A 12,876-nucleotide genomic window follows, 5' to 3' on the forward strand; every position below is an offset into this window, starting at 1 on the left:
CATATGATTTAAACTTATTTTGATTTTCAACGTATTTGTTTACTAAATTACAGACTTATTTTAAATATTAATACAAGAAATCACAAATATTATTTAGATTTACACACAATATAAAGGTTTTAAACTTGTCTTCCATTCATAAACTTGAACTATTAAGCTTTTTCTAAAGAATGTCCTTAAAACTCTTCATATGATTTGAACTTATTTTGATTTTTAACGTATTTGTTTACTAGATTACAGACTTATTTTAAATTTTAATACAAGAAATCACAGATATTATTTAGATTTACACACAACATAAAGGTTTTAAACTTTTCTTCTCTTCATAAACTTGAACAATTTAGCTTTTAATAAAGAATGTCCTTAAAACTTTTCATATGATTTAAACTTATTTTGATTTTCAACGTATTTGTTTACTAAATTACAGACTTATTTTAAATATTAATACAAGAAATCACAGATATTATTTAGATTTACACACAATATAAAGGTTTTAAACTTGTCTTCCATTCATAAACTTGAACTATTAAGCTTTTTCTAAAGAATGTCCTTAAAACTCTTCATATGATTTGAACTTATTTTGATTTTCAACGTATTTGTTTACTAGATTACAGACTTATTTTAAATTTTAATACAAGAAATCACAGATATTATTTAGATTTACACACAACATAAAGGTTTTAAACTTTTCTTCTCTTCATAAACTTGAACAATTTAGCTTTTAATAAAGAATGTCCTTAAAACTCTTCATATGATTTGAACTTATTTTGATTTTCAACGTATTTGTTTACTAGATTACAGACTTATTTTAAATTTTAATACAAGAAATCACAGATATTATTTAGATTTACACACAATATAAAGGTTTTAAACTTTTCTTCTCTTCATAAACTTGAACAATTTAGCTTTTAATAAAGAATGTCCTTAAAACTTTTCATATGATTTAAACTTATTTTGATTTTCAACGTATTTGTTTACTAAATTACAGACTTATTTTAAATATAATACAAGAAATCACAGATATTATTTAGATTTACACACAATATAAAGGTTTTAAACTTGTCTTCCATTCATAAACTTGAACTATTAAGCTTTTTCTAAAGAATGTCCTTAAAACTCTTCATATGATTTAAACTTATTTTGATTTTCAACGTATTTGTTTACTAGGTTACAGACTTATTTTAAATTTTAATACAAGAAATCACAGATATTATTTAGATTTACACACAATATAAAGGTTTTAAACTTTTCTTCTCTTCATAAACTTGAACAATTTAGCTTTTAATAAAGAATGTCCTTAAAACTTTTCATATGATTTAAACTTATTTTGATTTTCAACGTATTTGTTTACTAAATTACAGACTTATTTTAAATATTAATACAAGAAATCACAGATATTATTTAGATTTACACACAATATAAAGGTTTTAAACTTGTCTTCCATTCATAAACTTGAACTATTAAGCTTTTTCTAAAGAATGTCCTTAAAACTCTTCATATGATTTGAACTTATTTTGATTTTCAACGTATTTGTTTACTAGATTACAGACTTATTTTAAATTTTAATACAAGAAATCACAGATATTATTTAGATTTACACACAACATAAAGGTTTTAAACTTTTCTTCTCTTCATAAACTTGAACAATTTAGCTTTTAATAAAGAATGTCCTTAAAACTCTTCATATGATTTGAACTTATTTTGATTTTCAACGTATTTGTTTACTAGATTACAGACTTATTTTAAATTTTAATACAAGAAATCACAGATATTATTTAGATTTACACACAACATAAAGGTTTTAAACTTTTCTTCTCTTCATAAACTTGAACAATTTAGCTTTTAATAAAGAATGTCCTTAAAACTTTTCATATGATTTAAACTTATTTTGATTTTCAACGTATTTGTTTACTAAATTACAGACTTATTTTAAATATTAATACAAGAAATCACAGATATTATTTAGATTTACACACAATATAAAAGTTTTAAATTTTTCTTCCCTTCATAAACTTGAACAATTAAGCTTTTTCTAAAGAATATCCATAAAACCCTTCATGTGTTCTAAATTTCTTTTGATTTTCAAGTTATTTATTTAATAGATTATAGAATTATTTGACATTTAAATACAAGAAATCATAGGTATTTAAGTTTATACACTATATGAAGCTTTTAAACTCTTGTTCCCTTCATAAACTTCACAATTTAGCGTTTTCTAAAGACTTTGTTATTATTATTAATTAACTATAAATTTAATTTCTTCAGTATTATATAAAAAAATGTGTTAAATTAGTAGATATCCATTTTAATAACTTAATAACAAGAAGAAGTCAAACAATATTGTTCAGATAACCCTAATTGTAAGTAACAAATGTTATTCCACCCTAACGACCCTCCTAAAATCCGGTTAGACATCACCAAGGAGCCAAATTGGCAGTATTTTCGTTGTCGAGAAATCATCACCTGCCTCCGAACGTGCGGCGTTTCGGGTTCAGAATCCCCAGTCCGTATTTTTTTTTTATGTACCTGATAATAGCTTTGTAAACGGTTTCTTGACATGGAATAGGACCGATGGAGCGTTCAAGATGTTTGAATAGTGTTTCTCAGCGGGCCACCAATTAAGAACCCTTCAAGGAACCGGCTCGCATTACCTTTTCAGCGAGTTACCCGATGAATAAAAAGTGTGTTCCAGTTTGTTTATAAAGTTTTAATGTTAGTTAATTTCGAGACTGTTAAATAGGTGTAAATTATTTAGTTTATTTAACAATCACAACTGTGGAAACTGTCGTTAAAACAACAGTGGCAATTTTTATTGAACTTTTCATATCGAGTTAAAACAACAATCCATTCGAAACGTGCATTCGTTTAATGCAATTGACAAATTTATCATCGTGAAGTTCAATTCTCAACATGATTTAGTAATAGCGAATGTATCGCTATAACGTTGATAAATACTCGTGTTGGATTTCTGTTTATTTACATTCATATCATAATGATTTATTGCCTGTTTTATTCCTGATATCCGGTGTATAACGTGTGGTGAAGATCACCTTCCTTTTCTCATGCTTTAGGTAAAAATATATCTATGTTTTTTCCTACGATTTTCTTGTAATAATCTTATATTTTTTCTTATATCATATTATGTAAATTTTGTCAGTTTTCAAGATTTCAATTGTCACATTTCTCAACAAAACATAAGATATAAAAAAACAAAGATATTATACTAAACCATTGATAATTTAGCTTCAATATAAGAAATCGCAGATATTTAAAATTTAAACATAAAATAAAGCTTCTAATGTCCTCTTTTCTTCAATAACTTAAGAATTTACCATTTTCCTAAGGATGACGTTTAAACAATTCACATGTTCAAAATATATTTTAATTTCCAACTAAATTTTTTACTAAATTATTGAAATGTTTTGAGTTTAGATTCAAGAAATCGGGGACATCATTTATGGTTAAACATAAAATAAAGCTTCTAATGTCCTCTTTTCTTCAAAAACTTAAGAATTTACCATTTTCCTAAGGATGACGTTTAAACAATTCACATCTTCAAAATATATTTTAATTTCCAACTAAATCTTTTACTAAATTATTTAATTGTTTTGAGTTTAGATTCAAGAAATCGAGGACATCATTTATGGTTAAAAATAAAATAAAACTTCTAATGTCCTATTTTCTTCAAAAACTTAACAATTTACCATTTTCCTAAGGATGACGTTTAAACAATTCACATGTTCAAAATATATTTTAATTTCCAACTAAATTTTTTACTAGGTTATAAAATTGTTTTGAGTTTAGAATCAAGAAATCGAGGACATCATTTATGGTTAAACATAAAACACAGCTTCTAATGTCCTCTTTTCTTCAAAAACTTACGAATTTACCATTTTCCTAACGATGGCGTTTAGACAATTCACATGTTCAAAATATATTTTAATTTCTAACTAAATTTTTTACTAAATTATTAAATTGTTTTGAGTTTAGATTCAAGAAATCGAGGACATCATTTATGGTTAAAAATAAAATAAAGCTTCTAATGCCCTCTTTTCTTAAAATACTTAAGAATTTACCATTTTCCTAAGGATAACGTTTAAACAATTCACATGTTCAAAATATATTTTAATTTCCAACTAAATTTTTTACTAAATTATTGGATTGTTTTGAGTTTAGATTCAGGAAATCGAGGACATCATTTATGGTTAAACATAAAATAAAGCTTCTAATGTCCTCTTTTCTTCAAAACCTTAAGAATTTACCATTTTCCTAAGGATGACGTTTAAACAATACACATGTTCAAAATATATTTTAATTTCCAACTAAATTTTTTACTAGATTATTGAGTTGTTTTGAGTTTAGATTCAGGAAATCGAGGACATCATTTATGGTTAAACATAAAATAAAGCTTCTAATGCCCTCTTTTCTTAAAATACTTAAGAATTTACCATTTTCCTAAAGATGACGTTTAAACAATTCACATGTTCAAAATATATTTTAATTTCCAACTAAATTTTTTACTAAATTATTGGATTGTTTTGAGTTTAGATTCAGGAAATCGAGGACATCATTTATGGTTAAACATAAAATAAAACTTCTAATGTCCTCTTTTCTTCAAAAACTTAAGAATTTACCATTTTCCTAAGGATGACGTTTAAACAATACATATGTTCAAAATATATTTTAATTTCCAACTAAATTTTTTACTAGATTATTGAGTTGTTTTGAGTTTAGATTCAGGAAATCGAGGACATCATTTATGGTTAAACATAAAATAAAGCTTCTAATGTCCTCTTTTCTTCAAAAACTTAAGTATTTACCATTTTCCTAAGGATGACGTTTAAACAATTCACATGTTCAAAATATATTTTGATTTCCAACTAAATTTTTTACTAAATTATTGAATTGTTTTGAGTTTAGATTCAAGAAATCGAGGACATCATTTATGGTTAAAAATAAAATAAAGCTTCTAATGTCCTCTTTTCTTCAAAAACTTAAGAATTTACCATTTTCCTAAGGATGACGTTTAAACAATACACATGTTCAAAATATATTTTAATTTCCAACTAAATTTTTTACTAAATTATTGAATTGTTTTGAGTTTAGATTCAAGAAATCGAGGACATCATTTATGGTTAAACATAAAATAAAGCTTCTAATATCCTCTTTTCTTCAAAAACTTAAGAATTTACCATTTTCCTAAGGAGGACGTTTAAACAATTCACATGTTCAAAATATTTTTTTAATTTCTAACCAAATGTTTTACTAGATTAATGATTATATGTAAATGATTTTCATTATTATGATTTATTAAACATTAAGAAAAATTAAATAAAATATTAGGCTGTTGATTTGTATAATAATCAATCAAATTTTAACTTTATCTAAAGGAAAGACATTACACCTATGGCAATTGAAGCCTGCAAGTATCAATAAATCCGTATTTGCTTGTCAAATTCCCCGATAACTTATCTCGGGTGCCACGTTACTTTCTTCGTCCGACTAGAACACGTTCTTTGTTTCAACTCAGATTTCCTGGAATAAACAGCCCGCAATAAATTGATAAGTCGCATTTATCGACTGCCCGATTGGTACGATCGTTTTATTTTCTCACCGGCGAATGCACTGGCAGCATGTTAAAGGGGGAATTTTATAATTCAATTGAATGTTAATGAGTGGGCATTGTTCGTTTTGTTCTGGATAACCCGGCACCCAGTCTTGTGGCTCGCAATTATTTTTTTTTATTTTATTTTAATCGTGTCGCGGCCGGATTTCCAACGTTTGAATGGTATGCGGATTGTGTCGGTCGATGGGTTGAAAAACAAAAAAACCAACCAGTCAGCCCGATGTGAGGAATTTTATTCTAATGCAGGAAGGAATTCTAAGAGGGACGTCGAAGGAACTAACTAACTAACAATGTTGAACGAAACTGGGCTAGTTCCCGATAAAGTGAACCAGATCACATGAGAAGTCCCACGAAAATTATTGCATACACTTATTGTCACCGTTCTCATGGTCTCCATCCTGTCCGATTTATTATCATGATCCTTCCTCAGGTCAACAACGGACCGTAATGATTGTAATTATCGGTTGGATAATATTTTGCGGGCCCCATAAATCAGCCACTCACTAGGTCATAAGATTGGAACTAAAAGGGCACGCTGCTCTCTCTTCTTACAAGTTGTGTTTGGGGGACCGGAAAGTGATGTCGCTTTCTCACATTTAATTCAAATCTTAATGCTGAGTATTATATTTTGGACATTCTAGAACATGTTAGGCCATTGTCCCTTTTGTAGGTCCAATTTTTTTACAACTGCAGGATAATGCACGACTACATACAGCCCATTTTGTCCAAAATTATCTTGCTAACGTTGGGATTAATGTTGTGGACTGGCCAGCTTACAGTCCAGACCTTAACCCAATAGAACACATCTGGAACATTCTTGGGAGACATTGTTTATTTATTTCCTGACCAGATAGTAATTTAGTAAAAAAATTAGTTGTAAATTAAAATATATTTTGAACATGTGAATTGTTTAAACGTTATCCTTAGGAAAATGGTAAATTCTTAAGTTTTTAAAGAAAAGAGGACATTAGAAGCTTTATTTTATGTTTAACCATAAATGATGTCCTCGATTTCTTGAATCTAAACTCAAAACAATTCAATAATTTAGTAAAAAATTTAGTTGGAAATTAAACTATATTTTGAACATGTGAATTGTTTAAACTTTATCCTTAAAAAAATGGTAAATTCTTAAGTTTTTGAAGAAAAGAGGACATTAAAATCTTTATTCTATGTTTAACCATAAATGATGTCCTCGATTTCTTGAATCTAAACTCAAAACAATTCAATAATTTAGTAAAAAAATTAGTTGGAAATTAAAATATATTTTGAACATGTGTATTGTTTAAACGTCATCCTTAGGAAAATGGTAAATTCTTAAGTTTTTGAAGAAAAGAGGACATTAAAATCTTTATTCTATGTTTAACCATAAATGATGTCCTCGATTTCTTGAATCTAAACTCAAAACAACTCAATAATCTAGTAAAAATTTTAGTTGGAAATTAAAATATATTTTGGACATGTGAATTGTTTAAACGTCATCCTTAGAAAAATGGTAAATTCTTAAGTTTTTGAAGAAAAGAGGACATTAGAAGCTTTATTTTATGTTTGACCATAAATGATGTCCTCGATTTCTTGAATCTAAACTCAAAACACTTCAATAATTTAGTAAAAAATTTAGTTGGAAATTAAAATATATTTTGAACATGCGAATTGTTTAAACGTCATCCTTAGGAAAATGGTAAATTCTTAAGTTTTTCAAGAAAAGAGGACATTAGAAGCTTTATTTTATGTTTAACCATAAATGATGTCCTCGATTTCTTGAATCTAAACTCAAAACACTTCAATAATTTAGTAAAAAATTTAGTTGGAAATTAAAATATATTTTGAACATGCGAATTGTTTAAACGTCATCCTTAGGAAAATGGTAAATTCTTAAGTTTTTCAAGAAAAGAGGACATTAGAAGCTTTATTTTATGTTTAACCATAAATGATGTCCTCGATTTCTTGAATCTAAACTCAAAACAATTCAATAATTTAGTAAAAAATTTAGTTGGAAATTAAAATATATTTTGAACATGTGAATTGTTTAAACGTTATCCTTAGGAAAATGGTAAATTCTTAAGTTTTTAAAGAAAAGAGGACATTAGAAGCTTTTTTAATGATTAACCATAAATGATATCCTCGATTTCTTCAATCTAAACTCAAAACAATTCAATAATCTACTAAAAAATTTAGTTGGAAATTAAAATATATTTTGACCATGTGAAATGTTTAATCGTCATCCTTAGGAAAATGGTGAATTATTAAGTTTTTGAAGAATAGAGTATTTGCGTCAATTTGACCATAGGTATGGCAAGGAACGTCTGCCCCAATAAATTACTGTGTCAAAAGTCTGGAGGCCGAACAAACAGAACCTTTTGCGATGGTATAAACAAAAAAACGATGCCAGTTATAATTATACCACCTCATGACATCCCATAATTTGAAAACACACATTAATTATGTGCCTTAAATCACTCGGCTACCTCTCGAATCTTCATTTCGGCTTTGCTGGGGCCATAAATAAAAGAATTGAGGGAGGTTTAATTAAATTGGAGGACAGGATACTTCGTTGATTGACGACGTATTTATATTTAAGTTTGGCTTAATTTGTGGCCATTATTTGATTTGTTAGAGAGTTTTAAGTAAGTCACACTGTGGGCACAAATAAGTGCTTTGTGAAATATTTATTAATAATATTTTCTATCAATTTACTGAGGAATTCCATTAACTTTTTAATGAATAAATATATTCAAGCTGAGAGTAGTAAAATTACCTCCATATACAGCAAAAGTTTTTAATCATTAAGACGAGTAATTATGAAAAATGTCAGAAAGTAATTTGTCATTAAGTCTATGAAATTCGACTACCGTTATTGCTTTGCCAGACACATAAATACATTTTTTAATATTAAAATCAGTAAATGTTTTAGTAATTTATATGAGTTTTCAAAACAAATGGTTCATAAAAACTACACTCACTGAGCAGGAAATTGTTTTCCATCCAACAATAGGCATTTAAATCTTAATTAATTTTTAAATTGTTTTTTATTTCCATAGAAGTCAATTTTACAATATAGTTTATTTGGTTATTTTATATGATAAATTTGCAAACATTAAACATATATTATTTATAGTGGGTAAAAATATTTTATTAAGTATGTCACAGTGAGCACATAAATAAGTACTGAAATAGCTTGGTAAAATATTAATATTTTCTACCAATATGCCAAGGATTTCCATTAACTTTTTAATGAATAAATATATTCAACCTGAAAGTAATAAAATTCTTTCAATGCACATTATAAATTTTAATCATAAAGAAAAGTAATTATAAAATTATCAAAAATATTCAAAATACACTTTTTTATTTTGTTTTTTTGTTTTAAAACCTATAATAGAGTGCCTCCTATTAAGCAATGTAAATGTGAAATGTGGCTGTTCACAGACTTAATTTAAACAAAATTGTTAATATTTTGTTGGGTACCCTTTGTTCGTTATAACCACCTGTAAACGGTGAGGCAAAGATTCAATTAAATATTGGCAATGGTCGTTTGAAATTAATTTCACGACTCTTCAATTATCAATTCATGTAAATTTGATGCATTTTGGTGTTTTAATCGAGATTACATGTCGTTCCACAAGTTTTCAATTGTATTTAGATCCGGACTTTAGGCTGGCCAATCGAGAATCTCAACATTTTTATCTTTTAATCAAGTTTGAACAACTTTGGATGCTGCTTTGTATCATTATCATGCATAAAAATCCATTTAATTGGTGAATTATCGTTGGCAAATGGTTCCATTACATCTCTCATGGTGTTTCTAGATAGGAAATGGTCCATTTTACTAATAATTTTTTGTAATGGTCCTATACCATGGCAAGGAAAGGAACCCCAAACCAAAACATTTCCTCCACTGTGTCTCAAAGTTTTGTAGTGTATCTGAGATCCAAACTTTTATTAGGAGGACGATGAATGTATTTTTTACCATTTGATCTTGTTCTATTGAACATAGATTCATCACTTCAAAGTACCCTTCGCCTAAATTCTGGAGGATAATTAATACATTTTTGGGCAAACTTTTAGTCTTGTTCGAATATTCTTTTTTGATACCAATGGTTTCTTTACTGAAATATATCCTTGCAAGTTTTGTTCATTCAGTCGACGTCTGATTGTTCTACTAGACACACTGATGTTGTAAAACCCAATTAATTCATTGTTTATTTATGTAGAGGACAAGAAAGGATGTCGTGTACTGATTTTTCCAATTTGTCTGTCAATAAAAGGAGTTGTTTCTTTGTTAGGACATTTTCTTATTGTATTTTCAATTGAGTGTGTTGTTTCATATTTGTTAATAAGCATTGTAAACCATTTTTAGGAAGCACCATAAGTTTTTAGCTTTATAAGCAATATTTAGACCTTCATGGTTCATGTTAATTATTATTTTCCTCTTCTCTGGAGAGCAATGTTTCTTTCTCCTCACTGAGAGTGAATTTATTTAGTAAAATAATATAAATCCTACTAAAAATTTATTCATTTTTCATTCAGCTTTACTTCCTTGATAACACTCCAGTCCATATAATATGTTCATTAAATTTAACTCTAAGCTTTTTAGTATATTAACTTTATCTTTATTACCACATATTCACAATTAAGATAAGGTAACCGTAACTGAACTCCACCGACAATTAAAACTCAGGTAGGTATTTGAAAACACTATAAAACTGACCAATAAGTTTTAATTTATTCATTACTGCTCAGTAAAGACAGCTCACATAATTATTCATGCATTTTTCTACGTTTACTTATCTAATTAACAATAAAAATATTTAATTGACACAACACACCTGTATTCATATTGTTTAAAGGTCTAATTGTTGATGTATGGATTATTTTAAGTTAAACATACAGTGATGGTCAAAAAAATAGTACAAAATTTTAAAAGCAACATTTTGTAAGGTGTTTTATAGAAGGAGTTTATTCTTAGTAGGATTTATATTCAGTGAGAAAAAAGAAACATTACTCTCCAGAGAAGAGGAAAATGATAATCAACATGAAACATTAAGGTCTAAATATGGCTGATATCACTAAAAACTTTAGATGCTTTCGAAAAATGGTTTACAAAGATTATTAACAAATATAAAACAACACATTCAATTGAAAATACAATAAGAATTATGTCCTAACAAAGAAACAACTCCTTTTATTGACAGACAAATTGGAAAAATCAGTACACGACATCCTTTCTTGTCCTCTACATAAATAAAAAATGAATTAATTGGGTCATACAACATCAGTGTGTCTAGTAGAACAATCAGATGTCGACTGAATGAAACTTGTAAGGATATATTTCATTAAAAAAACCATTGGTATCAAAAAAGAATATTCGAACAAGACTAAAAGTTTGCCCAAAAATGTATTAATTATCCTCCAGAATTAAGGCGAAGGGTACTTTGAAGTGATGAATCCATGTTCAATAGAACAAGATCAAATGGTGAAAAATACATTCATCGTCCTCCTAATAAAAGTTTGGATCTCAGATACACTACAAAACTTTGAGACACAGTGGAGGAAAGGTTTTGGTTTGGGGTTCCTTTCCTTGGCATGGTATAGATCCATTACAAAAAATTATTAGTAAAATGGACCATTTCCTATCTAGAAACACCATGAGAGATGTAATGGAACCATTTGCCAACGATAATTCACCAATTAAATGGATTTTTATGCATGATAATGATACAAAGCAGCATCCAAAGTTGTTCAAACTTGATTAAAAGATAAAAATGTTGAGATTCTCGATTGGCCAGCCTAAAGTCCGGATCTAAATACAATTGAAAACTTGTGGAACGACATGTAATCTTGATTAAAACACCAAAAAGCATCAAATTTATATGAATTGTGGTAATAACCACCAATTGAAGAGTCGTGAAATTCAATTTCAAACGACCATTGCCAATTTTTCATTAAATCTTTGCCTCACCGTTTACAGGTGGTTATAAGGAACAAAGGGTACCCAACAAAATATTAACAATTTTGTTTAAAGTTATGTATAAATTATAACAAATATATATTTTTCAAAAGTGTGCTATTTCTGTTATTTCATTTATTTTGTTTAGGATTTAATTTAAGTAGAAATTATTTTAATTTAGGTACAAACAAATAAAATTTTAAATATTTTGATGACATTTCCTAATTGAAGTTAAGATAGTAATGTGTGCCATTTTTGTGCCCACCACTGTATACATTAACATCTCAAGAAACGCACTGTATTAATTATAATATATTTTTATTGTTAATTTATTTTAATTTCATTTTATAATATATTAAATTTTATTTTATGTAAGTAATGTCTTATTGGAGAAAAGAATAAATTTTAATAAATAATAATAATTAAATTAAATGATGTTATAGAAAAAAATATATTATTTTAACATAATTTTAAATCTGAGAAAATGTTTATTTCCACTTTAAAGGGGGTGTAAAGTCGTGGATATTAAAGTTTCACTTGCCATAAATCATTTGAACTTAACCTGAGGGGTAAATTGTTTTTTACCCCACTGTAGAAAAAACTTATACAGTTTGTTAGTTATTTGATACACAGTAACATATGATAAAGAGTAAATAAACAAATAAATAATAATAATAATAATAATAATAATAATTAAATATGCATATTATTATATTTTATTACTATTTATTTATAATATGTATTACCAAAATATAAACTGATTATAATACCACACAATTATTTAAACGGGGCAAACAAGAGATGTGCATGTTAGCACACATTCTCCGGCAACATATGCAAATCCGTTCGTACTCACCCAAAGCGACCACAAAAACAACGTAAACTCCAGACATTTCGTCAAAGGGTATCGGGTCGTTGACGCAGAAAATAATAAACAATATCACAGTGCACGAGACGACTACGAATCGCGGCCAGTTTCTGTCACATTTCGCGCAAAAATCCAATCGGAAGACGACGAACAAGTCCAATGGAAAAACGACGCTTTGCCGGACGACTGAAGAACGCACGGTCTCACCCCAAACCGGAACCGCGTCAGACTGGCGGTGAAAACGCGACCAGCCGGCGTTTCGACTTGGTCGGCCCTCGGTTTGAATTTCGGTGCGGCGACGCTAACGCCCCGCGTGCACGGCGTTCTAAATCAGTCGTGGTAGGCAACCAACTTTACACATATGTAAATTTAAAGGAAATATATTTTTATTAATTTGTATTCTGAATAACAAAATCAATTCAACACAAAAAATAT

The 12,876-nt window shown here is 27.9% G+C and overlaps 1 protein-coding gene across 1 annotated transcript in view; it reads right to left on the minus strand.

Moving 5' to 3' along the window:
- LOC109605636 (tyrosine-protein kinase-like otk) overlaps window positions 1-12,707 on the minus strand; it is a 173,790-nt gene extending 161,083 nt beyond the window's left edge. The window contains exon 1 of the mRNA XM_049962602.1: window positions 12,430-12,707. Within this exon, the coding sequence (XP_049818559.1) occupies window positions 12,430-12,466 (37 nt within the window). The 5' untranslated portion in view covers window positions 12,467-12,707. The remainder of the gene's footprint in view (window positions 1-12,429) is intronic.
- Between the last annotated feature and the right edge of the window lie 169 nt (window positions 12,708-12,876).

This window comes from Aethina tumida, chromosome 2 (genome assembly GCF_024364675.1).
Source record: "Aethina tumida isolate Nest 87 chromosome 2, icAetTumi1.1, whole genome shotgun sequence".
In the NCBI taxonomy this organism is placed as follows: domain Eukaryota; kingdom Metazoa; phylum Arthropoda; class Insecta; order Coleoptera; family Nitidulidae; genus Aethina; species Aethina tumida.